This window comes from Dryobates pubescens, chromosome 14 (assembly GCF_014839835.1).
Source record: "Dryobates pubescens isolate bDryPub1 chromosome 14, bDryPub1.pri, whole genome shotgun sequence".
In the NCBI taxonomy this organism is placed as follows: domain Eukaryota; kingdom Metazoa; phylum Chordata; class Aves; order Piciformes; family Picidae; genus Dryobates; species Dryobates pubescens.
The window spans coordinates 1,021,711-1,049,646 of record NC_071625.1 but is presented as its reverse complement, the minus strand read 5'-3'; the positions used below and the strand labels follow the sequence as shown (position 1 = coordinate 1,049,646).

General features: G+C 42.8%; 1 protein-coding gene across 2 annotated transcripts in view; it reads left to right on the top strand.

Moving 5' to 3' along the window:
• Window positions 1-27,334, top strand: part of ZFPM2 (zinc finger protein, FOG family member 2) — a 300,779-nt gene extending 273,445 nt beyond the window's left edge. For both annotated transcript variants that reach the window (XM_054167336.1, XM_054167335.1), the window contains 3 exons: window positions 18,090-18,296; window positions 20,623-20,847; window positions 23,823-27,334. In XM_054167336.1, coding sequence (XP_054023311.1) covers window positions 18,090-18,296; window positions 20,623-20,847; window positions 23,823-26,311 — 2,921 coding nt within the window. In that variant the 3' untranslated portion in view covers window positions 26,312-27,334. The remainder of the gene's footprint in view (window positions 1-18,089; window positions 18,297-20,622; window positions 20,848-23,822) is intronic.
• Window positions 27,335-27,936: the final 602 nt, after the last annotated feature.

Below are 27,936 nucleotides of genomic sequence, written 5' to 3'. Positions count from 1 at the left end.
CAGCTACCTCAGTACAAATCAATTCAATGACCAGAAAGACTACGGAGCTTCACCTGTCCCATTTCTGACCCTGTTCTGCATCTGAATTCTGAAGCAACACAGAAGCCAGGGAAAGAGGAACTTCTGAATCAGCACTAAGGAGTGGGGGGAAAAAACACATAACATTTATTGGTTTTCAAATTATCAAAAATTAACCATCTCAGAATGTGCAAGACTTCCAAAAGTTGCACCCTTTCTAAAGAGACTTAGTAATCCTGGCAATTAAAATCTCTCCATGTCTGATGGTAACATAGACCGCTCAAATGATTTATCTCCTCGGTACAATGTGGACTTCTTTCTAGTACAGGTGAAATGGCTTGCAAATATTTTTCACCTGTGAGCAGAAAAGGTAAATACTTTGCCAGTTCTTAATACAAGGTATACTTTTATATTTCATAGGTTAAAAAGGAATTTGATTCCTTTTTCTGCTGTGGTTCTTGTAAAGTCCTGCAAAGAGCAAACAGGAGCTGTGAACGAAGATTTAAAGTGATGAGCTGCCCCATGCCTGTTTACAAGTCAGGATTTCATTTTACACAGAGTTCTCTATAGCAACTTTTTAAAATTTAAATTAGAACCATGGCCAGCAATGCATGCAAAATGTTCATTCATTGTAGTAAACTACAAAAATATTGCTTTTATGCAATGAGAATGCCATTGTAGAATTTTAAAAGGCATAGAAATAAAAGACTCTGGATTGGAGTGATTTAAACAAACTCACTAGGATATAGTAGATGATTAAAATACAATCTATAATTACATTACACTGGTATCAGGTAAGGATAAAAGCCTATAAATACACTGGGGTCAGGGTAAGCATAAAAAATGAAACAGTTATTTGAATAATCTGAGATCAAGTTGCAGTAATTAAAAATGAATGTATTATTCAAATGAAGGAATTAGGTTACAACACTCCTCATATGAAAATATTATTGTGACAGACTGAAATAAGTTGGAAGCGATTTTGATAAAAAATTGGGGCAAGAAATGGAATGATTTACGTTGGGGAAAAAGTAGACAGTCTATGAGGAGAAGAGTATCCTTCAAATCCCTCATCAGAACTCCTACCTTTCAGCTGGCCTTTGAGAATTACCCGCCTCTTCCCGGACTTTACTCTCTCAGATACATAGATCAATCCATTAAAAATTAAAAGTGCTGTAGCTGAAGACTCTACATGTACTCACACAGGAATTAATGGGATCTCACCCCCTAGTAGGCAGGCTATTTAATCTACCCCATACATTGCTGTTTATCCATTTTTATTGCCATTACCCAGGTCATTTCTCTCATTTGTCTCCTGTTCTTTCTTTGTCACCTCCTGTCAGTTTGGAGTCTCCACGACACAGCGTGGTGCTGCCCATGTGAATGGTTGTTGGCTACTTGCAGATTAAGCACTTACTGTAAATAAAGGGGTTTGAATCTATATACATACATCTGACCTTCTCTTGGCAAACTCCTTGGGGCAGGAGCCTGTGTGGAGGTCATTTGAATACATAAACCAAGGATATTTAATTATTAATAATAATGATGAAAGAATCAGAAGGCAACTTTTGGGGTTTTGGCTTTTTTTTTTCCAGGTAATGGCTTTTATGTCACTTATATTAATTAACTTTTACAAAAGTGCTGTGAGAGCCAGCCCTGAGTGGCTCTGGTTGATCACATTGATCGTTTGTCAGCCCCTTCTTGCGGCTCTTTGCCATCTCCCATAGCAGAAGGGTAGAGCTTCTCTGCAGGTGCAAGTATGCCCACCAGCAGACCCATACTAAATTCTCACAGGTAAGTGAATGAGAGCACATCAGAAGTCAGAGCAAGATCAGGAGCAGGTTTCTTTTTTGCCCAGTGGCTGCTGTCTGAAATTCTCCTCAAGCCTTCCTGCCACCTGCAAAAGTCTATTGAGAAGACCATTTAGTTCATTTAAAATATGCACAGCTCTGTCCTTTTAAATCCTGCCTTGATCCTTTTATCATCACATAGTATATTTAAGCTGCTCATTCTTACCTGTTAAATCCTTCATACTTCTCTTTTCTAGTCTCTTTTGTCTTCCTCTCAAAATGCTGTGTTTGCTTTTCCCCCCAAAGTGGTTGTTTGTCCAATTTTTTCCCCTGCAATCACTTCTGCATTTCTCAAAACTTTCTCCATGCTAGAAATTCCCTCTGGTATTGCCAACTCTTTTCATGCAATTCCTACTTAAATACTGTCTTACCTTGGCACAGGTCCATTTCCAGAGAACTGCTTCTATCTATCAGATATAGGTTAGATATCTGAGCTAACATTTAAAAGACTTAAGAGCCTTTAAAAGATTCAGGGGACTTTAGGTCAAGAAACTGAATAGTCTTGAATGACCTGTCAAAACCAGTCAAATAGAGCCTTAAACTTACAACTGGCACTTGCTATTTCCATTTCTCAAGCATTATTCACTCTTCAGCTGTCTGTGCACTGAATTCATGTAATAATACCATGCATAGGTAAATGAGCAACGAGATAAAATGTTAATTCAGATTCAGAGACTTGTGTAGAACTTCCCTGAGTTGATCACTGGAGGATACAAGGCACAGGATCTTAGCAGATAGTTGCCACGTCTCTGGTAGTGCCATTGAGTAACGTAGCCACACCAGCTGCAGCGTGCCTGTGCAACAGATTCTACAGCTGTAGAAATCACTCTCTCTTCAGTTGAGTATCATCCCAGCAGACTGATCACAGTGCAGAACTGAGAGCATTCTTGTAATGGCCAGTCAGTCAGATTCCTGTACAAGTATACATATACTACAGTGTGTGTGTTACCTGACTGGCATATAGATTAGCAATAATCAGTTAATATTTTATCATTTTGTATTTAATGAAAAGTGAGAATGTGGAGTGTGGTACAGAGCTGAGAGCAGCGAGGAAAGAAAATGAGAAAAGAGAATTAATCAGGGAGAAGATACCAAATGAGAACCCCCTAGCTAAAAAGACTTAAACATACAATAAGCTATACTGAAAGGCATTTTATATTGTTACATCAGGCAGTATCTCCCAGGACCAGGGAAATAGGTCTAAACTGCCTCTTCTGCACATGGGCAATATTTTCTCTTACGAAGATAGACACTAAATCCTGTTTGCACTTCCAGGGCATAGAGAGCATTGATTTTTCCGGTGTCTTAATAAAGAAGTATGAGGACACGTTTTTTGAGATAGGATGGTACAGGACCATCTTCTCCTGCCCACGAAAGCACACGTTAAGGGAAAGAGTAATGGAGTATTTAAACGATTCTGAGTTGCAGATGCAGATGGTTGTCCACGTGATTGCTAACTTTTAGCTGAACAAAAAGACAGGAGACAGTGAAGCATCTCCAGCAGGTTGTGGATACTGTGAGGTTCACTGCTTGTAAACTGGCTAGCGTTCAAGAGGCTGTGTTTTGGTCTGAGTTTTATGTAGGTTAGGCAATGATGAACTGCGTTTTTCCGTGTTGCCAGATTGCATTCCTTCTCCCATACCCCAGAGAGATTCTGAGTTGTTCATTATACTTTGTCCTGGTTAAAAAGGAAGAGAGGTAGTAGATAACATTTAGTGTCCAATAGGACTGGTCAGTGAAGTGTTGAAATGGGTCCATTGGGGTGGGGGCTGATCATGAGAGCAACTTCAGGAGCAGGGTAAATTTCTAAGCAGACTGGGAGGCTTGATAGGTAATTGCTGCCAGCTCTTTCTTGCTGCTTTGTAAAAACCTGCTATTCCCAGGAGCATCCCAAACATTTAATAGAACTTTTCTTTAATCTCTGTGACTTCTTAGAGTAGCCTCATGCCATTCCCCTTAAGATTTTGTGCAGTTCTAAGAAGGGGCCAGCCGGGACACAGGGGTCCATGCCAGCACTGCAGGGCTAGCAGAATTTCACCTTGGTGTGTAATCCCTGCTCCTCCAAAAGCCAGATAGTTCTTCTGGGATCACTGCATGCCTGACATCAAATTTCTTCATTACTCTCATGAGACAGAGATAAGTGTTCAAAGGTTTCCACAAACTTTTAACATCAGGATCCCCTCGTGTTTCAGTGGGAGTCACAGTCCCTGGAATGATAGTTTTGCTCAGCAATAGAAATGCTGTGAAGTGGCCGGTGTTGGATAATTTCCAGCCTGAGCTGCATCTTTTCCCTATCTAGTTTCACAGGAGAATGGTTTAGGCAGAAACAAGCACCCGCTCGCTTGCAGGTAAGCAAAGGCAGGTGTGATTAATATCTCCTGATAGGCAGGGATGGAGAAAGGTCACCCTGCACTGCCTTGGCTGTCTGGTTCCAGGAGCACTTTGGCTCTAGATTTGGGGGGACAGGAAGGAGGTTAGGCTCGGATTCTTCTGCTCCAAAATACACTTTCCTGAGGGCATCCCCCACAGTGTCCAGCAGCAAATATGTTGGTGCAGATGTGCTCTTTACTTTGGTCTTCTGAAGACTTTTGTCTAACTGGCATGGGCCAAATATGCCACGGGGGTCTGTGGTTTAGCAGGGCTGCTGCTCTGCTGGCCAGCAAGCAGAATGATGCCCTATTGGGCTTTGATGCGATTTTCAGAGCACAGGAGTATTGTGTTCAGAAGGTCAATATGCCTTAAATATCTCTGTCAATGAGCTGACAAAAATGTAGATGTTTCCTATCACGTTGCACAGTTTGTTTAAATCTCCTTCCTCACGGTCACCGGGCGCCTGCTTCAGCGCCCCCTCTGATGGGGTACAGCTCCCCTGCGTGACCGGGCAGCGCCGTGAGCCCGGGGACAGCTCCCCTGCGTGACCGGGCAGCGCCGTGAGCCCGGGGACAGCTCCCCTGCGTGACCGGGCAGCGCCGTGAGCCCGGGGACAGCTCCCCTGCGTGACCGGGCAGCGCCGTGAGCCCGGGCACAGCTCCCCTGCGTGACCGGGCAGCGCCGTGAGCCCGGGGACAGCTCCCCTGCGTGACCGGGCAGCGCCGTGAGCCCGGGCACAGCTCCCCTGCGTGACCGGGCAGCGCCGTGAGCCCGGGCACAGCTCCCCTGCGTGACCGGGCAGCGCCGTGAGCCCGGGCACAGCTCCCCTGCGTGACCGGGCAGCGCCGTGAGCCCCATCTCTGTGGCGGCAGCAAAAGCATCTGCCTCTGTCGTGACAGAAGAGCGCGGCCCGACTGTCGGGAGCGCGGCAGGCACGAGGGGATCGCGTGGAGAGGGTTTAATCAAACTTCCTGAGCACCTCCCGGCTTTATCAGCCCCGGCGGTGCGATGTGCAGCCTTGTGTAAAATTAAATAAATAACGGCCCCGGCCTCCTCCAGCCCCCTCCTCCCCCCCTCCCCCCCTCCTCTCCACACCCCACCACCCCCCCCCTTCCTCCTCCCCCCTCCTCCCCCCCCCTTCCTCCTCCCCCCTCCTCCCCCCGTCGCCTCCTCCCCCCTCCTCCCCCCCCCTCCCCTCCTCCCCTCCCCACTTCCCTCCTCTCCCCTTCCCCCTTCCCCCCCCGGCCGGAGCGGCGGCGGGCCGGCAGCGCCATCTGCTGGCGGAGCGGCGGCGGGGCGGCAGCGCCATCTGCGGGCGGCGGGGCGGCGCTGCTGGGCGGGGTGGACTGCGGGGCAGGCTGTGGGAGTCCTTTGGGGCCGGAGGGGAGCGGTGTAGCTCAGTCTGGCCACCGGAGGGTTTGCCCTGGGCTTCGGTACTGGAGGGAAGAAGGAGGCTTGTCCTGGGTGCCGTAACCAGCGCAACTCTCCGGGCTTGGAGGAAAACACTAAAGTGGCACCAAATTGGCTCATTAGTTATTTAATCCTGTGTGGTCCTTTGGGGCTGCTGGGGGACCTGGGCTGCTCACTGAAATTCACCTACTACAGATGCAAAGGAATGTAATGGATACCATGATGCAAAAAGTGCGTCTGCGGTATTCAATCTGCCCTACTTTAATAACACTGCCAGTCACGTGTTCAGGTTTATTTGCATAAATAACTGATTTTGATTTTTAAGGAATTTGAGAAAATACAAAGTAAGGCTCTGGATATTGCAAGTAGTATTTCATAGGCAAGTTCCGTTAACATTGCCTTTTGTGTGGCAACCAAGAGAAAGTTTAAATTCTATCTTAGTGTTAATCCAGTATTTTCTGATTATTTTTAATGATGTTTTTAAAATCTTCATTACACAAGTCTTTAAAACAGGGACTCTTTCCTAGCAGGGACTCTTCCCTAGCAGTGATTCTTTCCTAGCAGGGACTCTTCCCTAGCAGGGACTCTTTCATAGCAGGGACTCTTTCCTAGCAGTGACTCTTCTAACTTTTTATGACATCAGTCAGCATTTTCACCCTGAGGATCTCACCCTACCAATTTATTTGGAAGTTTGCACTTCCTAGTTTATATGATATGAGTTTTAACTACAGAAGTTTGGAAGGTACTATGTTTATTGCTTAACAAAAATTTTTCTTTGCAAGATTACAACAAAACCCCAAACCCACCACATTTTCATACATTTGATTTCTGTATCCATGCTCGCTGTTGTTCATTTTTCCATCTCTTTGCCCCCTGTTTGGATTCTGTTCCGGTACTGAGGATACAAACTGGAGTGCAGAGACCCAGTTCAGCCAGCATATTCATGAGTGTATCTTGTTATCTATATGTAAAATTCCCTTAATTTACAAGCATAATTGTCTTGAGTGGGATGTATCTTAATTAACTCCCTACGTCCCAAACTGGCTAGAGGTTTGATTTCTTTTCTGTAGTTCTTGAAACTGGGGTGATGGTCTGAGGGCACTGCCAAGAGTGACAGAGGGTCAGACAAAGGGGCTACGAGGCAGAGAAAGATTAGCACTGAAGGAAATGAAACTGGTTCTGTGAGCATGGGGGTGACAGGATCATCCTTTAATGTCTTCTATTTCAATACAATTAACAGGTCAACAATCAATTAACAGGAGAAACCTTCCTTTTTATACGGCCATTTTCCTCTCAGTGATGACCTGAAATGTTTGCCATGCACATGAAAAGCCTCACTTCAGCTAGATAGATAATTTTAGTTGGAATCTGAAAAGTCAATGAGAAATCGAGGTGCATTTAAGGCATCCATGCATTTTGCATTGGATATTTCTGAAGAGGTAAACTAATTGTAAGCCTCTGGTCACAGCCTTGCATTTAGAACAGTGGGTGGTGGAGAGTGCAGACTGCAGAAATATTTGGTCCAGTGCATTGCACTAAATCATAGTGCAAGTCTCTGTTAAATTCCATTTTCAGTGCAGCTGGATCTTGAGGGGCTGCCATTCTCTGCACGGTTTCAATTCTCTCCTGTTCTCTTTCCCTCAGACTTGAATATTTTAGACCTTTAACAAAGTGGTTCTTCCTTCAGGGTGTATCACGTTTAGAGTACCCCAGTTGCTTAATTCTGAACTTTGTCTAAAGTCTACCATCTTTCTCAGGGCTAAGGCTGTCAATACCCAGAAAATAAAAGCATGTACACTCACTTCATTTTCAGAAAGCTTCTCAACAAGATAGGCAAAATGCTCTCAAGGATGACCCTATAGAGGTCCAAGGAGTCTGCAGAATCCCTCAGACCCTGTCAGACTCCCCCCTGGGAAGCCAGCATGCTTTAACTCTCTTGCAATTGAAGAGGCTGTAAGAAGTGAATACATAAGAAAGAAAGGTAATGAAAACTGACAAGTTGAAAAGAAATGGGGAGTGTAATCTGCAAGGTTGTGCTTGAGGGGGCTTCCGTCATGATACTCCTGTGAGCAGCTAAAAGAGGAAAAAATTAAGAAACTGCAGAGTATGATGAACTTAGATACTTTTTTTTCTGGCACTGGGCGGTATTTATTAATCTATTTTCTGCCACTTTACAGCACCTCTTTGCCTCTCAAAAAGAGAAAATGAAGTATACAAAACCTGGCAGTCCTGATGAATGTGTGAAATGTTCACAGATTATTTATAAGCATGCAAGTTATGTAGTTGCTGGAGATTCTCTCCCTTCTGCTCCTGCTTGGTGATGAAGAATGGTATTTTAATAGGCAGATGGTAAAGACAATTACAGTTTGGGGCTCAGCTGGGAGTTACATCAGTTTATTGCAAATTATTAGTTGATAAATGCTTTTGTTTACAAGCAAAGTCTTAAGCAGCTTTGTAATCAGTTTATCAGCTGCAGCCTGAATTTTGACAGCTTGCCTTTGGGTATACAGTCACTTCTTTCCTGGCCATTTAGAAATCATGCTGACCAAGCAGGCAGAATGGCAGCTCCCATGCACCTGTGTATGATGCTCAGTAAACTGGTATTTCTTATTTGGTTTGGCTGAAATTATCGAGTACAGAATCCTCTTTAATTGCTAATACATGTTTCTGTGTGCATCAAGAGTCTTAACTATTTGCTTAGGTGTAATCTCTTTTTGAAATTGATTTCAGTTGTGACCAGAAGTGGAGCAATCTTGCTGTTAGCATTACAGGATTTGTTTTCTGCTGTTTACAGTCTCTCTTGTTAGATGAACTAAATGATAGACTGCCTGTGGTTTGCAATGCTTGTGTACCTTGGGCATTGTATATAGCTTGGAAGTTGGAAATGCTCTTGGTTATCCTGAGTATTCAGTCCTCTTCACTGTCCAATGACAGAAATAGAATACCCAGGTTTCAGCACCTCTGGAGGAGACCTGGGCATTTGGTGTGGGGTTTGTGTGCCTGTGTGTTGGTTGCTTTTGTTTAACGAGGTTTTTGTTTTCATAGAAAGGACTGGGTTGGATGTTTCCTGTAGCTTCTATGACATTCACATTTGAAAACATACTAAATGTGCAAACCTGCTTTCACTTTGTTTACTGAAAGAGACACTGATTTGCTACAGCACTGTTTCTCCTGCAGCCAGTGTAAAGTGTTCTAATGGCTTAAGTGGCAGCAAGGTTTTCATTTAATCACGAACTGCTGCTTTGCTTCCATGGTTGTTACACCTGAGGTAAACTAGTTCCTGAACTTCAACCTGTGAGCTGAATGTTAAGGGGAAGAAAGGTCCAGGGTACCTAGAAACGATAGCAACCGTTGTCCCAAAGTTGCTATGCACACAACTAAATGCTTTATAAAAGGTGGCTTTTGTTTCATGCACAGCCTTCAGCTTCTTCTGGACCATGGCCCCTGCATTAAATAAGCACCCAGGTCCCACAGCCAATATTCATTTTTCACTTGTTTTGCCATTCTAAAACTTCCTCATTTGTCCTTCTATTTAATGTGTTTATTTCCTTTACAAATATGACCTATCAATCCAGATCCATCTATATAATCCTCCTCCCACTCAGGTGCCTTTACCATTCACTTTGCATTTGCCCAGGGGCAAGAAACGAGCCCTACAACAGCAGGTGCAAACCAGCAGAAAACCCATTGATAAGACATAGCGTGTCGGCTTCTCTGCAAGAAGGAGGTGCCATTAAAGCATACCTATTGTCTCATTTAATCACCTCCTTTTTTCATACACTCCAGTCTCACAAAATAACTCTGAAAAGACAATCCACAGGCATGATTGCATTTGTAAGGCTACAAAAAGGTCACCTTACAGCTGTGCTGTTAGGGAAGTAGGGACTGCAGGAATTTGTGTATCCAAAGCCCTGCTTCAGAGCAGTTGGTTTCAGCGTTCCATTTTCTCTCTCTCTGAAACGTGGTGTGTCCACAAAAGCTGTGGGAAGCAGTGAGGGTCACCTGGGAATGCCTCCTGGAAAGCTCTTTGGAGAGTGCCCATTCAGTGATCCTGTGGAAGGGGAGATGAGTTTGCTGCGACAATAAGTCCTAGCTGCTTTGCAGCGGCGATGGGAGTGTCATGCGGGCAGTGTCAGCAAGGGTTTATCAGGTTTTTCCAAGCCATTTATCATTTCCTTTCTGAAGGATTAGTAAATTATGGAATCACACTCAAGTGGGACCCAATTCAAAAGTTAGAAAAGGTGTAGAGGAATTTGGAAATAATTGTTTTTCAAATGGCTAAACTTGTGAAAGAAGCCTGAGACCTCCTTGTTTGCATTTATGCTGAGTTAAGTAAATGGAGCAGGTTTAGCATTTGTGGCAGGCTTGAATTTCAACCTCTGAGCAGCAGACTTAACTTCTTGTTATGTGGGAGGATATTGCCATTTTCAGCTGCATTCCATAAGTATTGCCATTTGTGCCAAACATTTAATAGTTTTAGGCTGTAGGCTGTCGTCCACCAGGAACTGCTATCACCTAAGACTTTTTAGAGCCATCTAATAGAAAGATATGTATTCACCCTGATTAGCCCAGGATTTGAACGAGGGTCCCAGAAGAGATATATAAGCCTCTTAAATGCATAGAACTTCTAAGGATACGGGTTTAACTGTCTCCCCCTGTGGTAAATAAGCTGTGACAGCTCTATCAGGGGGGAAAATGGCAAATAAAATTACCACATTATTTTCCTGTGAATATTTTCGGAGCACTAATCTATTCTGCGTCTTTACCTAATAGAACTGTTGAGTGTTACACGCCGACGTCTAATTGGAGCAAACGGGTAGAAATTCTCAAACTAACAAAAAAACCAGGCAGACAGCAGTGGGGGGAGGAAAATAAGAGGTCACATCCAAGTGTTTGTTGTATTCCTTGCTCTTCAGAAACAGTGTGCTTCGTTTGGGGTGCAGTTTTATCAGGCTTTTGGCAATATTAATTTGAGAGCTGTCGCAGTGCATATCAGGATGTTAGCAGTGGTTGTACTGCAGCAAGGGAAAGACCTACCCCTTACAGTGACACAGAGATGCCAGCTTTGGGAGTTTACTCCCCTAGGACTGGCAAGTTCCTTTGCTATTTTTTTTCCTTATCAGCAGCATAATGCCTGCCACTTCTAACTATAAAATCATCTATTCAGATAAAACCCTGTCAGCTGTCAGCATATGACTAAGCTGAAGTCATGCCCAAAGCTTAGGTTGACTCAGGTGCAGGAGTAAGAGCTATACTCCGAAGGAGTATTTTTCTTCCCTGCTTCTGGTCAGACATTTTATATCTCAAAATGCAGGGATTTTAAGGCTGTCTCCTTCAGTTTGGCTAGTGCCTTTAAGCTGAGTAGTCTTCTGTTGTTTTGTTCTGAAAACTATCATTGCAGTCCCTTTATTTTGCAGTTTGTTCACTGAATTAAAAATGAACCGGGCTTATCTTTGAAACGGAACAGACAGGTAATGGGAAAAAGTGGCAACAGACCTGGGGTTTCCACCTTATTGGTCTAATTTTATGGCCTATAAAAGATGTTACTTTGCTTTTTGTGGTGGTTTTTTTTTCCCTTTGCAGCAAGTACACTGCATGCTGATAATACTTAGTTAAAATCAAAGGTTTAAATATCTTTTGGCAAACTCCTTTGACCAGTGAACAAGAAACAATTACAGAAGACGCTAGGAAAGCAGGTCAGGAATTTTAATGTAACACTTGGTTTTTCTCTTTAATTTTTGGTTGTGAGAGTTTGAGAAGTCTGAATTTGCAGGGCTGATTTTTGAGACACTTCACAGGGAGATGATTGGAACCCTGGCATGCAAATGCACGAACAGCCAAAATGCTGTGCAAAGTACACATTTTGTATACGCGTCCGCAAGAGGCGAGGAATTATTTAGCAGCTGGAAAGACCGTTCACAAAATGCTTTTGATTTATTGCTGCATATAGCACAGATCCCTATCACTTATTCTTACATTATTTTATTCAAAAACTTGTATGAACCATGAGTTGGCATGTTGTAGACTACTGAAAAGGCATTAATCAACCTAAATAAACAAGTACATAGATCTGTCTCTCAACTATGAAGTAGTTAATAAATTTTTAGCAATTTTGTTATATGAAAAAAAGGTCTAAAAGAGTAGTGCTTAATTATCTGGACTCCTCTGTGCTGGGCTCTCTTTTGATTGTATTAATGAAGCAGCTGGCCCATTGTTTCTCTTTAATTCCTCTATTGTTTTAAGAATATGTCACAGCTCTTTATTCTTTTATCAGGTGCTGTGCAGGAGGATCCACACAATACCTCATATTCCTACTGTATTTGCCAATGCACAAAGAAACCTCCAAAGCATTTTTCAAAGAAGGGGCACACATAATTTATAAGTTCTGTTCCTTGTACCACTCTACTGTCAAAAATTTCAACAGTATTGGATTTGAATTAATTATATTTATTTTTTTAATGAAACAACGTGTCTACCTATAGATATATGTACTTTGTTCCTGTCAGAAATTAGAGATCTGCCCAGGAACTCCTGCCACGCCGAAGCAGCGTTCATTAAGCTGAGTCGTCACAACCCCGGGAGGGAGAAGCAGGAGGAACCCAAATATGAAGATCCCATCCTATTGTGATGTGCAAAGTCTCCTTAAATGCTTAACCTGTGCAACAAAGGAGGGAAGATAATAAATTAACTCCAACCTCCACCGCCATTATTAAAAAGCATCGTTTTTACAAACTGGAATATTTCATCGGGAGAGGAAGGTTTAATTCAGTTGACAGTGCCTGGAAGATGCTATGAGTAACAGTCTGTTGTTTAAATAAATTCTGATAGTCTTCTGACCCTTCTTGCAAAAAGATGCATGTACAGGAAATGGGCTATTATGTTGTTGCAGCAACACAATCAAATCCAGTAAGCACAAATTTTACTGCATGGAAGTAATATTAGTGAATTAACTGTCGCTGAAAATTGGCTTTAATAGAAATTGCCATTGATTTCCTAAATTTATATGAAAGGTAATTGCCATTTCTGGGTCAAAAAATTGGTCTCAATGCTTCAGCAATGAAAACTGACTGATAGTGAAGGCAGGAAAGCTGGGATTGCCTTAGAATATATGTTTATGTTGTTACTTTTCTCCATCTGTGAAGAAATAGCCACACTTCCTTCCACGAAACAGCTGTGCTCCGTGGCAGTGTTGGGTTTAGCTGCCTGCTTTCTTAACTCACTTTTCCTAAATGCAGAAGTATCAATCAAAAGGTTTTATGGTTCCATCTGCTTTGAAGCTCTTTTCTCCTAGTGGAGTTCCTAGGGAAGCCTGTCCTTAAATATATTTTTTTTTCAGAGTGTGACCAACAGAGCACAAGTGATCACTCCTTAGGGTCTGCAAAAGAAAAATCAGTGGAGCAATAAGGAGCCCACCGTCAGAAGGCTCAGGGCCTGGGCTCTGTGTTTTCCCTGGAAGGGCTGTAGGGTTCTGAGAATGAGGAATGAGTGACAGGCCGTGGCATTAGTGAAATCTTCAGAGCAAATTACCGATTCCAAATGGAATGATAAAGGCTGCTTGGTTTAAAAGAAATTCCAAATGCAGAAGAAAGCATCAAGGAGCTGTTTAAAAGCAAGGGAAGCAAATTCCTCTTGTTTTACATGTCTGTCCCACACCAAATAAAGTTTTGTGTTAGCATGCAGACCATCACCACAGTACTCTCTGTTCTGAATACAGAAGACAGACCGTTACCGCACCTAAATATGAATTAATTGGTTCAATTTACTATATATATTTTTCTGCTGTGGGGTTCCATATCTAGATGAGCCCAGATGTTTGTGGTTACAGCATCCCATTGCTTGCATTTTATTATTGCTACAAAGCAAATGTCTGTCAATCACAGAGATAAATTAGAAAGAATTGTGCAAATGTGACACCTAGCTAAGATTTTTTTCCGGCATGCTATGTAATTATTAACCTGATTTTTGCCATTGAAAGAAGCCATGAATTACAGATAGCAGGGATGAAGTTAAACACTTTCATATTAGATACATTTTGCTTGTAGAGTGTTCTATAGGTATGGCCATACACTATAATTGAAGCTTTGTCAGCTCTGTAGCCTAGCAACAGATAATACTGTTAGGTTACTGAATTGCTCCTGGTTGACAAGTAGGGAGTATTTTTGTGTTTATCATGTTTGCTAATGATGGGATCCTTTCCAAAAGGCTTGTCTTAATCTTAATTAGAGTTTATCAGCAGAGGTCTGCATGACATTGTGCAGACACTGATTTCATAAATAATAAAAAGTGCAAGTGAAAAATTTGGCAGGAGAAGAAGATATTTAAGACCACTGATTCTTGTAAGAGCTGCATGAATTTCCAAAATGTAATCAAGTTTGAACTGTGACTCCATTCTTTATTATCAAAACTTGCAGTACACTCCACTGCAGTTTTGACAGCAATTATGAGTATGATTTATAAGCTTCCTGTTAGGAACCAGATCTGTTTGCACAAGAATCTTGATCATAAACATTACAAAGAACAGTAAGTCCACAGTTTTTCAGGGACATCAGGGCCTTACTTTTTCCTTTGAATAGAAAGTTGGTTTGCAGGGTGTTGTTTCTTTTTAAGGGCCGTCTTGGGTTTGGTTTTTTTCCAAGCAACAAAAATGTTTGGAGCGAAAGATGCAGACAAAGAAGGGAATCCTGAAATAACCTTTCCATTTGGTGGGAACTGAAGGTGTCAGCTACTCAGTGCCTGATGTCGTTTGATAAACAACTCTGCCAGTGCAATTGGAATGTGATTTTCTTCCTCTGGCTTGCACAACACGATATTCTTCAACTTTCCCAACTTTCTGTGATTAAAGAAGCAGTTCTAATTATTTGCAATGTCAACTACAAAACAGAGTTCAAGTAAATACAGGCATTTTTCCCCCTTGTCTCCTGCTTGGCATGTATTATATACCACATACATTTCTTTGGTTTGACCATAGATACAAAACAATATATTGCAGGCTCTAGAGATTTACTTTCATCTTGACAGAGTCAGAACTAGACTTGTAGAGAGAACAGCTTTCCAATATCACAAAGCTTCAAAAACTTCCCTTCAGCAATGAAACAAGAGAAAGGCTTTTCTTACCCACCTTGTAAAACCAGTAAGGCTCTTTTCAGTATAAATGGGTGAGCAGCCTACTCACTGCAGGAGAGAAGAGGGCCAAAATCACCAGTCTACCATTGTCTTGCCTTCTGACCACATAGTATAACCATGATTTTGTTTCTGAAGGCATGGTCACTCATCCCTATTAGAGCTTATCTGGAAGTTCTTTTCTCTTCTTTTGATGACTACGTCTGTTCTTAAGACTGAGAAACTTGGCCTGGGAAAGCTTTGATAGAACCATCTCACCCCCATAAGCTTTCTCTGACAAAAAGAACAGTTGGTTAAAAAGTTCTTAGCTAGCTTAATCAGACCTTTATCTCATACAAACAATAGACCTTGGTGTTGCCTTAGGAAATTTTCACGTCCTTGCAAAGCTTTCAGCAAATATCTTCTGGGCTCCTCCTCCATTACTACTGGTACTTGGCAAAAGGCTGTCATGAGCACTGCCCTTAGAGGAATCACTGTGTATATGTCAGTCTTAGCATGTAGAAATGTTTGTGGAAGCAACTTTAGTGCTTTTTTGTAACCACCACCTGTAAGGAAGCTCTGATCCCTGGCAAGGGTGTCTAGGCAGGTTGATAATTCATAGAATAGTCATGATTGGAAATTCCTGTTACATTGGAAAACCTCTGCCAGGTTCTCTGCACTCCATTTTCCTGACTATGCAGTAGAAGGCTCAAGAAGAATTTTCCTCTATGTCCCACTGTGTAGGAAGGGCAGCACATTTGCACTCACTGCATTAAGGGGAGTAAAGTTGTTGCATCTTTCAAAACAGCACCTATTGCCTTACCCTGTGCAAACAAGCATAGAAGGGGACAAGAGGGAGCTGTACTGTGTCCTGTCCTCGAGGGTGACTGTTGCTGCAGAGGTTATATACTGCATTTCCAGTAGCTGGAACAATGCATCATTTAGGAGGTGGTCTGGGGATGTAACTTACTGAAGAAAACATGGACATACATGTCATGATCACTTAAATGCCTCTCTATAGAGTGGGCTGAAAGAAACCAAAATGTAATTCTTGGGTCTGAATTCTGCTGGCCTAAAGGTTTGCGTTCAAATGCAGGAGCAGATTAAACTTCTGTAGCTCTGTTAATAAGCCAAGCTAGAGATTGGTGTGCTTCCAAAGCTGTCACACATCCCACTCAGCTGCGCCTGCCGTAGGTGTGACAGCCTTCAGGAGCTGGGTGGACCAGGCAGCCGAGGTCACTGCTCACTTCAGCTGTCCCAGTTCAATCTGCTGCTGGACATGAGTCAACACCCTGAGGAGCTCTAACACCAGGAGTCTGAGTCAGCCTTTTAGCTGATCCAGACTGATTGCAGCTGGAGACCCAGTAATCAACTACACTTTCTTTTTTGGTTTGTGTTCCCCAAGGGCACAACAAGTCAAGATGTTTGCTGGGATAGGGAAAGTCTCAGTTGGTTCTTCTGTAGTGACTCATTTTAATAAGAAATCCAGTGAATAATACAGTTGAGGAAGAGCTTTTATTCTGTATTAAAATAACTTCAGTATGTTGGTTGATTATTATACCTCTGTATACAAATAAAGAGAAGTGCCTGTTAATAATGGCAGTCCCCTTCCTCCCAGAAAATGAACTGTGTGGTGTTTGCAGAGTACTCAGTTTCAGGTTTTCAGATTGCAGCATGTGTATCACACATTTTTATCTACAAGACCAATTAAGTACACTTCAGGATTTTAACCTAGTTCTCTCTTTTATTCCAGTTTAGCTCTGACAGCTTCTGTATATTTACTCCTGACTTACACCAGGCAACAAGTCAGACTGTGCTCTTCAAACGTTTGAATTCCTGCTTGGGCATTGGGATTCTACCTTTGCAGTCATTTATGCCACCACCTTCACATTTTGTCCTCCTGTTCATTGGAGGAAATCACTCAGATTTGTGCCATTTAATGCTTGTAGGCTGGTAAACCTCAGTATGCTTTGGTACCATCACAGTAAATTGTAAACTCTGGAGACACCTCCAGCCGCTGTGTTACTGAAGGGTGAAGCAAAGACCCTGTTCTGCTTTGAAACTTTTACACCGCTTTGAGGTCTGGAAGCTGAGTTTTCTTCTTCTACTGAAACACATTGTCAGTGATGCTGTTTTGTTTGCTCATCTTTGAAAGCTAATACACTGGTTTAATTAATTGTCCAAGATTTCTCTAAAACAATGTCCTAATTCTTCCATTTAGCTGTGGCATATCATACACTGTTGTTATCTGCTCTACCAGATTTTTGCAACAAGTTGTTTTAAAACTATAATCTCTTTGAGGGGGGGGGAGGGAAATGAAGTGCAGTTGAAAAGGCAGTTATGCTGAAAGATAAACACAGCAATATTACTTATCAAGAGGAGTACAGTTTTTGCTTGGCTAATGAATACAACATATAGCTTTTTCTATATATACAAAACCTGAGGGGGGAAAAAAAAAAGCTTTAGAACATATAAAGTATGCAACATTATTTCAGGCATAACTGTATTGGATATGTATCTAGGCCTGAGAGTGTAGATAACACAATATAAGTGCTTTGCCTGTCTAAACATGTTAAATAAATGAGCATTCACTATCGCATTCAAATACATTAGTAGATGTACTCGCATAGTTAATTTTCTTTTTAATGCACTGCACGTGACATTTGCAGCACAGAGCTATAGTGTATCTTACTGTTTGATGAAAGTTCTTCCACCTCCCCCCCACCCCCCTGCCTTTTAAACAAACCTTTATTTGAATAAGCCTTTATGAAACAGATCTTTGGCATATCTTCTTTTCAGGAAGTTCAGTCAGTGTAAGCAGAGATAAAGCAGTCATGTTACGAAGAATATTACATAAGGGAGGATTTCTCAGAGAAAGAGAGTGGCAACATCAGGGAGGGGAAGAACGCCCTGAAGAGGAAATCTGATTTCTTTCTTGCAGCTGTTTGCTTTGTTGTGCTGCAACTTGCTGCTCAGAGTAACACAAACTCGGTGTTATTAAAAAAACACAACAGGAATTCTGGTGAAAAATAATGATGGGGAAAGTGCCACGTGAAGTGTTTTTCACCTCTGTCTTGATTTCCATAATGCTGGCCTTTTGGAAGACAAAAGGGGAAGTTAGAGTATATATTCAGGCTGCAAACTGTTAGGAAAGGTATCCCCCAAGTGTTTCAGCTCCTACACTGAAAGCTCCTATATTAATAGCAGTGAAAGGTAGTAGCCTCTTTGCCTTGACCAAGTCACCAAGATTGTTAAAAGCAGTGTGAAGACATGGCGCCGATGGTTTAAGTTGTGTTATCTGATACTGTCAATTAAATATTTCTACTTTTATGTTTCCTGTAGGAGGGCAGCTTTGGTGTACCACAACCAAGGCCATCTCAGAGGGTGAAGAGCTGATTGCCTTTGTGGTGGATTTTGACTCGAGGCTGCAAGCTGCTAGTCAGATGACTCTCACAGAAGGGATGTATCCTGCACGGCTGCTGGACTCGATACAGCTGCTCCCTCAACAAGCTGCAATGGCATCTATTTTGCCGACAGCTATTGTGAACAGTAAGTGATGAATGCTATTCTCTGGCATGTTTTAAAAACAGCAGTACTTTAAGGCATGTAATGAAGAGCTAATACAGTTGATAGTGAATTCGAGACCACAGAAACCACACGAGTTAAAACCTACATCTCAAGGCTTGCTTTTGATCACACATCGTCTCAGAGGAGCTCGCAGACATTAAAGGAGGAGGAAGAGCGTTTTGACAGCTGAGCTGTGCAAGAGCCGCGCTCAGAGTATCCGACCTGCCCTCGTGTGGAGGTTCTGTGATCTGCTCCCAGAAGCTGTAGGATCAGAAACTGTTGTAAGAGTTAAGGTAGGCTTGATAGCTCACAGAGTCCAGCCTCGGCTGCTCAAGGAAGCTCGTTGCTTAACAACTGCAGCTTCTGGTAATAATTCATGACAGATACTCAGTAGAAAGAAAGAATGTATCTCTTCAGTGGTTGTTTCAAAATGCAGCAGAGATCATGCCTTGTAGCAGCCCTGATTTATTGTAGTATCTCCACTCAGTGGGGATGCCCAAGGATGTTTTTGCATCCTCTGGACATCAGCAGACCCTATCATGGACAAAGTACAGCATGTAATTAAGTACTGTCCTTAGAGAGGAGGAACAGGAGTACATGGTAAGACACTTCCTGAACTGGGAGAAGTCAGCTTGAATTAAATTTAATTTCTCTTAAGTTTTTCCTATTACTGATTTTTATTTTTATACAGAGCTAATTCCTTATCCTCCTCTCTAAGTACAAATATGTTAGCCCTGATCATCACCCATCACCACTTGGCCTTGCATATCCTTAGCTCTCAGCACTTTGTAAGCCTGTCCATTTAGACCCCATGTTGGAGCACTTCCCTATGCTTCCTGTGAAGTTTACTACTTCGAAAGTAACTGTTGTCATTAGATATAGTGAACTGATGAACACAGCATTTCAGGGGTGAATGCACACGCAAGCACGTCTTGAGCAGCCACACCATCTTCAAGCTTTCTCAGACAGGAGTAGTTAATAGAGCTGTTTTGATGTTCACCAAGACATGGTTTGATGTTGACTGAAGTTGCTTGTTCTCTGATCCTGAGGTCAGCTGGCACAATCTGGCTGCACTCATAGTTTTAGCCTCTCTTAGTCTCAGAAAGAGGTGAGAATTGTCCGAAGCAGTTGCAGGGAGTGATCCTAGACCTATGCCAACTCCCCAGCTGTATGCAGGAATGGGGGAGGTGTCTATTGACTTAACCCAAAAGGGTGCAAGGGATCATTTTAGTGATAACAATATCAACAAGAAGCTCCAATGCTGTAATCTGGACCCTGTCGCTGATTTACCAACACAGATGTACCTTAAAGGGCTGGGAATTCCTCCATGTTGATGGGGACTGGATGACAAGCTCAGCTTTCAGAAAGGTTAGACAGGTCTTTTTTCCTCCTGAGGCAGACAGCATGGACTATGCAGGTATCCTTCCTGATGAGACATTAACAGCCAAGTACCTTTCTAAAGTATGTAGCCTTCAGTACGTGATCAAAATACCTACTCCCTCTGCTGCTGGGAAGCACTTTGTGCAACTTCTGCATTGTCTTCCCCTCAGAAAGTGTTGGCATTTGGGGACAGAAGGCAATGAAAATGTGCACTATTCTTGGCAAATAGCCTTTCTGCCTAGCAAAAAGTGGAACAGGAGCAATGTACCACATGCCAGAAGACAAAAGTGTATTAGAAATTGTAACTTTCCATTGATAACAACAGGAACACAGGAAATAAACTTGCTGCTTAGGATAATGTAACATCCAGCACTGTAGAATCTCAAGGAAATGTAAATCTAGTCTGGCCTCTGCAATATCTGAGCTAGGGGATTTTGCTGTAATAACTACATAAACATTCTGAAAATGCAGGTTCCTCAGGGTGATCTGCAATCAGCATTCAAAAAATTCAGGGTCCAGTGCTGGAAAGACTTCTGTGCATAGGGGAAAAAAGAGATCACAACTGAAAGATATCGCCTACTGAGTAGTGATGTGCTGGACATGCAGCTTAGTTCTTGAAGCAATGCTGCACATTCACAACAAACCACTCATTTATTTTACTTTTCAAAATAACAACAGGGCAGAAACCTCTGGGTTTTCAGTACCCGTTTTTAACTTCTCCTTTTGACTGTTTCCCATGTTCAGTCTCCCACCTGCCAGTGACATTTTAATGAGCCCATGGCTGTATTTTCAGTTTGGGTTGATTTTTTGGGTTTTTTTTAATAAGCATGTGTTTAATGGGGAATTGAGGAAAATTAATCCAGCTGTGATGATTGGTTGGCACTGAGTGCACCGTGGCTAACCTGCACCTGGTTATATTTGCTTGTAGAGGACATATTCCCTTGCAAATCCTGTGGCATTTGGTACCGAAGCGAGCGGAACCTGCAGGCCCATCTCATGTACTACTGCAGTGGGAGGCAAAGAGAGGGGCCCCAGCTGTCAGAGGAGAATGAAGATAGTGCTCAGCATATATCCAGCGTCTGCCCCTTTCCACAGTGTACCAAAAGTTTTTCTAATGCAAGAGCTTTGGAAATGCACCTAAATTCCCACAGTGGTAAGTACCATGTGTTTTCCTCTATCATCTGCTGGATTTAGCTGTTGGAATTATTCACTGCAGACTCTCAGTGGATCAGTGTCTCTCCAAATACATTCAAATGGTAGGGGTAGATGCTACCAAAGTTTCAACAGCTTGAGACCTCTGCTCTGCACCAAGCACCTCTCCCAGGTGTCATTTTCTTTATCTGCTAATCCTTGTTTGAATGCTGTCTCTTAATGTGTGCACACAGGCAGCATTTCCTTACTGGTGAGGGCATGCTCAGGAATCAGACACAGTTAGACCACTCCTGCCTGGTGTCTGAGAGATTCAGTTACCTCAAATGGTTCTGCTAGACCACAATCTCTACCAGCCCTGTTTTAATGCTCAACAGAGAAGTACACACCACCAGAGAGCAAGTTACCTCCTTATAAATAATAGTGCATATTGTTTTGTACATACTTACCATAACACTACATGTATGGAAAGTAGGGTTACAAAATTCCTGAGATTAAAAATCTTGAACTCAGCAAGAGTCTTATGTCCCTCCCTGAGGGTCCTTGGAGTGTGCTTTTTGAATTAGGGCTGGAAACATAAGAGTTTGCAGAACATCCAGCTGCATTGGAGTTCTCAGTAGCAGAGGAAACAAGGCAGACTGCAGTGTCAGCTCATGGTGTGTTGCCTGCCTGCTGTACAGAGCTGTGTCTGAGGGCCCTGTTAAAAAGGGCAAAGTCTAAAGGCCACTAATGTGTGCTTTATTCACAGAATAAAGTCTTATTCAGCTGCAGTGTGAAAACTGGAGGAGTGGGAGTCTACTGTGTGGACTTGGTGAAATGAAAAATTCTCATCTGATAGTTGGGCAGCCATTGCAAATCTAGGAGGCATCTCACTGCCTTGGAGGAATTTGGTACCTGCCAGAACAGGAGTAGAAGAGTGCTGAGTGAGAAACTTCCTTATGTAGACAACACATACAACACTTAGCCATTCATTTAGAGGTCAGATCCTTTTGTGCTTCCAGATCTTAACTTTGAGTATCAGGCTGTTGCCAATTCCTCTCTCTTGCCTAGAAATACCTCACTGTTCATTGAGGCAACAAAACGGTAGGAGCAGCAGGTGAATGCAGCACAACGTGTCTAACAGGCTAGTAATTAAACCCAGGTACTTCTGGAAAATAACAAATTCTCTTCTCTCCAGGGAGAGGAAAATTCCAAAATCTCAGCCATTGTGCAAAAGAGTTGCTTCAGCTCTTCACATTTGGCTTAGGTGTTGAGAGGGTTTTCAGCCAGAGCTGTTAGGGGCCACATCTTTTTGCAGTCTAGAGATAAGCATGCTTTTCCTTGAAAGGCATATGTCTGAGATCTTACTGGACTTCCAGTAAGAATATATTTCTTAAGCCGGAGACTAAAAGTCAGGCCTTCCCCTTCTTTTTAGTCATAAACCAGTCAGTTCAATCATTCTTGAGCTCCTTCAGATCCTGTCAATTTTTCAGTACAGATTAGCACAAGTTGTAAGAGCTCCTGCAGCAGGAATGAAACATTCTGTTTCCAAAAGCCCTGTAAGCTGGGGCTATGTTTGCCTCAGCTTCTGTTACTGTTCCTGCTGGGGGCTGTAGCAGACCCACATCACTGGAGCTTGGATGCCGAGACACTCGGCTGTGACTGTATCACACGAAACACCATCTTGTAGGAGTGGAGGAGCTAAAGCTTCCTATGGCCACCTGGTGAGAAAGCACTGGATAAAGGGCTGTGTGTCCCCTCTGCTGCCTTCTGCCCTCTGAGGTCAAGAACAGGTCAAATTCAAGTATCACTCACCACTGTGGGAGTCACTGATGCTATGGGAGTAGTGAGGACCTTGAAGTATGTCAGAATTACTTTCCACAGACTGACCCCTAATAGTCTCACAGCTTTATGTTGTACAACTACCATGAACCTAGTTCACAGAATCACAGAGCATTGTCAGGGTTGGAAGGGATCCCAAAGATCGTGCAGTTCCCTCCCCCTGCCATGGGCAGGGACATCTCATAGTACATCAGGCTGGTTGGTTCACCTGACCAAGGCCTGGTGTATGTGCATGTGTACGTAGGCAGAACAAATGCCTCTGCCAGTTATGATCCCTGACAATATTTTTTCAGTTTTGATTGTCCAAGAGGTTATCAAAATCTGTGTTGCTACAGTAGAGAAATTTGATTTTACCTCTCTTCAAAGCATTTTCAATTTCAGAACACTGTGGCAAAGTGTTTTCTGTTTCAGTAGTGATTGTAAGGTGTCCATAAATGGCTCTGGACAGGGAAAACTGTAGTGATTTAATATGAGGAAAAGGTATTGTATTACAGCAGTAGTTGCCTACAGCCTTTATATGTGGAACATAAAATGCTGATGAAGCCTTGTCTTACTCCTCCTCCTCCCTTCACAATGAGCACAACTCCTCAGGCCTTTCTGATGAGGATAGATCTGTATCCTGTACCCATACTGCTGCCAAATTATGCCGGCAAAGAGCTAAGCATCAGTTATGCTCAAAATGCGACTTCTGCTCTGTGGCTTTCAGGCACTCAGATTTTGAGGGATTTACCTCAAGCCACATCATAACCTTGAGCCTCTTGACATTGATGGTCTCTCTGCATTCAAAATTTCCAGTGATTGTGTAAGGGTAACACTGTGTCTCCTTTAGTTAAAAATGTAATTTCTGAGACCTTTTCATTTAAATTAAGTCCAGTCTATTTTTATCCGTTCCCTTGTTCTTTCTTTCCCTTCATCTCTGCTGAATGCTTGCAGATACTGAGGCTCTCCAAAGCAGAGCAGAAGTCTAGGAATATCCTCTGTTTGAGGAGAGAAATTCTGAAGTGATTCGGGTGTTTTCAGGGTGACTAATACCATCCTACCAGAAGAAAATTAGTTGTTCTCGCTGTATTTGTGCCTTCTGTGCAACTGATTTGGCAGTATACTTCACCAAGGGGGAAAGGGTCACTTTCTTTTGTATTTTATTTGTCTTTTCTACAGGAGTGAAAATGGAAGAGTTCCTGCCGCCGGGTGCTAGTCTGAAATGCACAGTTTGTACTTACACTGCAGACTCGGTGATTAACTTTCATCAGCACCTGTTCTCCCATCTTACTCAAGCTGCCTTTAGATGCAATCACTGCCATTTTGGCTTCCAAACTCAGAGGGAGCTACTGCAGCACCAAGAGTTACATGTCTCTGGCAACAAAATTCAGAGAGAAAGTGACATTGAACAGTCTCCAAGTGGAAATGAAGAAGGTTTACAGCCGGCGACAGACCTGTTGAGCAGAAATGAGGTTCCCCAGAGCCAAAAGACCATGCAGACTAAAGATGCAAGTTCTGATACAGAGCTTGATAAATGTGAAAAAAAGGCTCCACTTTTCCTTCCCAACCAGAGGCCAGAAACCCAACCTGCAACAAATAAGCAGAGCTTTTCATACACCAAAATAAAGTCTGAACCATCCAGTCCAAGACTTGCTTCATCACCAGTTCAGCCTAACATTGGTCCTTCTTTCCCAATGGGACCTTTTCTTTCCCAGTTTGCTTTTCCCCAGGACATCACTGTGGTTCCTCAGGCATCAGAGATACTAGCCAAAATGTCCGAACTGGTCCATCGAAGACTGAGGCATGGAAGTAGCAATTATCCTCCTGTAATTTACAGTCCTCTGATGCCAAAAGGGGCTACGTGTTTTGAGTGTAACATAACATTCAATAATTTGGACAACTACTTGGTACACAAAAAGCATTACTGCAGCAGCCGATGGCAGCAGATGGCGAAGTCTCCAGATTTCTCCAGCGTTCCGGAAAAAATGCCAGAAGCTGTGAGTCCCAGTAACGGCCAGAGCTCGATCAGCATCTTGAATGCAGCTCCTCACACATCAGAGCCAGAGAACCAGCTTCTGCAGACATCTTGCATAAACTCTTCCAACGTTTTAGATCTGATCGGGCCAAACAGTAAAGGTCACGAGAAAGACTTCACAGCGCAGTCTAAGAAGCTGCCGACGGCCAGCAACGGCGATGAGAAGATAAACGGCAAACCTGATGTGAAGAGCCCCGCTGCATCTTTAGTGGAAGGGGAGAGTGACCCCAACAAGACGACGTGTGAAGCCTGTAACATTACCTTCAGCAGACACGAGACGTACATGGTCCACAAGCAGTACTACTGCGCCACGCGCCACGATCCCCCGCTGAAGAGGTCGGCGTCCAACAAAGTGCCTGCCATGCAGAGAACCATGCGCACCCGCAAGCGGAGGAAGATGTACGAGATGTGCCTGCCCGAGCAGGAGCAAAGGCCGCCCCTGGTGCAGCAGAGGTTTCTAGAAGTGGCCAACCTGGGCAATCCTTGTACATCCGCCCAAGAGTCAGCAGAAGGCCTTGGAGAATGTTACCACCCACGATGTGACATCTTCCCAGGCATAGTCTCGAAGCACCTGGAGACGTCGCTGTCTATTAACAAGTGTGTTCCGGTCTCCAAATGTGACACTCCCCACGCCGCCGTCTCCTGTCTGGAGATGGATGTGCCAATAGACCTCAGTAAAAAATGCTTACCCCCGTCGGAGAGGACATCCACTTCTCCCAAAAGGCTGCTGGACTACCACGAGTGCACGGTATGCAAGATCAGTTTCAACAAGGTAGAGAACTACCTGGCTCACAAGCAGAATTTTTGCCCTGTCACTGCCCATCAGCGTAACGAGCTGGGGCAACTGGACAGTAAGGTGTTTCAAACCCCAGAGAGCGAGCGAAACAGCCCAGACGTCAGCTACGAGAGAAGCATCATCAAATGTGAGAAAAACGGAAACTCCAAACAGTCCTCTCCCAATGGAAACTTATTTTCCACACACTTAGCAACACTTCAAGGACTGAAAGTCTTCAGTGAAGCAGCCCAGCTGATCGCTACAAAAGAAGAGAACAAACATTTGTTTCTTCCACAATGCCTTTACCCCGGAGCAATAAAGAAAGCTAAAGGAGCAGATCAGCTTTCTCCGTATTATGGAATTAAGCCAAGCGATTACATTTCTGGTTCTCTCGTCGTGCACAATACTGATGTAGAGCAAAGCACAAACACGGAAAGTGAATCTCCTAAGGGCCCGGCGCCTGCGAATGGGTGTGCTGGGCAGAAGAAAGAGTCTCTCCCGCTCTTGCCCAAGAACCGGGGCATGGTAATAGTTAATGGGGGACTGAAACAGGAGGAAAGACCTGCGGCAAACCCACAGCAAGAGAACATTTCCCAGAACCCTCCGCATGAAGATGGGCACAAGTCTCCCTCTTGGATCTCTGAGAACCCCTTACCTGCAAATGAAAACGTGTCTCCAGCAATCCCTACAGCAGAGGAACAGTTGTCTAGTATAGCTAAAGGCGTGAATGGTTCTAGCCAGGCCCCGACCAGTGGGAAGTATTGCCGGCTGTGTGACATCCAGTTCAACAACCTTTCAAACTTTATAACCCACAAGAAGTTTTATTGCTCGTCACACGCAGCAGAACATGTCAAATGAAACGATGGGTCACCTGGGTACATGTGTCTAGCATATTGTTCCACACAGTCTAAAGAAAGCTGTTTGAATTACATCTGGACAATCAGGAGATTTCACTACACTGAGCTGAAGACTTAAAGGTGTAATTTCATTACAGTCCATTAGTAAAGTGTATTATTGGTGCCATTTTCAACAAAAACAAAGAAAAACCCCCCAATTAATTTATTTTACCAGCAGTATTCATAGCTGTAGTTATGTTATTTTTTATTTAAAAACTTTATATTAAAGTCATTTGTAATGTTATTGTATAGTTATTGTGTAGCACATATGGTTTGCACTGTATAGTAGATTTTAAAGAGAATAGTGGCAAACAATACAGAAAGCATTTTAGAACTAGCTTCAAAAGCACTTGTGTATCCTGATTATGATTTCCCCCCGTATACGCTGTTGCAGATACACGTGTGTGCTAAAATATAACTTGCAAAGAAGTTTCAACTATGCTGTAAAGTTCGCCTTAAAACTTCAATTTTTTTGAACAATTGGGCTCGGTTTGCAGTTTATATTTTAGCAGATACAAGTCCCTTAGTCATTAGGCTTTGCATTTGTATGTAGCAGTATGTTTCTGTCTCCTTTCTTAACCTGAAACGTACGTTAACTGAAGATGGCGATTTTTTTCTTGTATAGTACTTGTATTTTCTTTTGCTGATGCATCTCTGTCTCAATTTTTAAACCTTTGCTGTTAAATGCAATACTTTATAAAGAATGAACAAAATTACTGGAAGCAGTATTGTAAAGTAAATGAGGTCATATCAATCGGTTTTATCTTTTGAAAGGCACAGTCTAAAACAAAACCCTAAACTCAATGCTGCAATTATGAATCTAATTCATATATAAGATATATTTAAATATAAGAGTAGCAATACTGCAACTGGTGATCACAAAGATAATGTTCTACTTCTGATAGAAATAATTTCTCAACAAATGTTGTTACTATGCATGTATATGGATGGAATAAAATTCCAGATAATTGGAAATGTTTGGCAGTCATTTCTTTAAATTCCTTTTTGTTTTGTTTTTCAAGGAAGTTTTAGAGCTCACAGGCTGTACAGAAGCTCTTAGGAACACATTCATATTGCCCTCTCTAGTGGGAGCAGTTTTCAAAGAGAAAAAGGAAGATGCACAAAGGATGCCTCCACCTCGAGGGAGCCCTCGCTGATAGGTAGCTGGTACAGTTAAGTCTAAGACAACCTAGTGAACTAAAACTTAAAATGGGAAGGTCTGAAACCAGGAAGGCTGTTCTCTTTCTTGCAGCTAAGGAGGACACACATCCCTGGCAGTCCCTCCATATGGCAAAATCAGTGCCACAGTCTGCTTCATTCCTTATGTGCTCAGTGCTCTTGCATGAAGCACAAGAGCATTCATTTAAATAGAGCAGCATTCTTCTCCCCTCATTCAATATACAAATACTAGTCAATAATTAATGCTATATGAAAATCTCAACTGCTGAGTAATTAATACTCTTCACTTGCAATTGCTCGGTCTCCTGTATTCTGTTTTCATTAAAAGTGAAGATTATGAAAGTGGCCTATTGATGCATATTTCATCCTACAAACCTGAAAGCAAGACCTCAATAATCACATAAACAG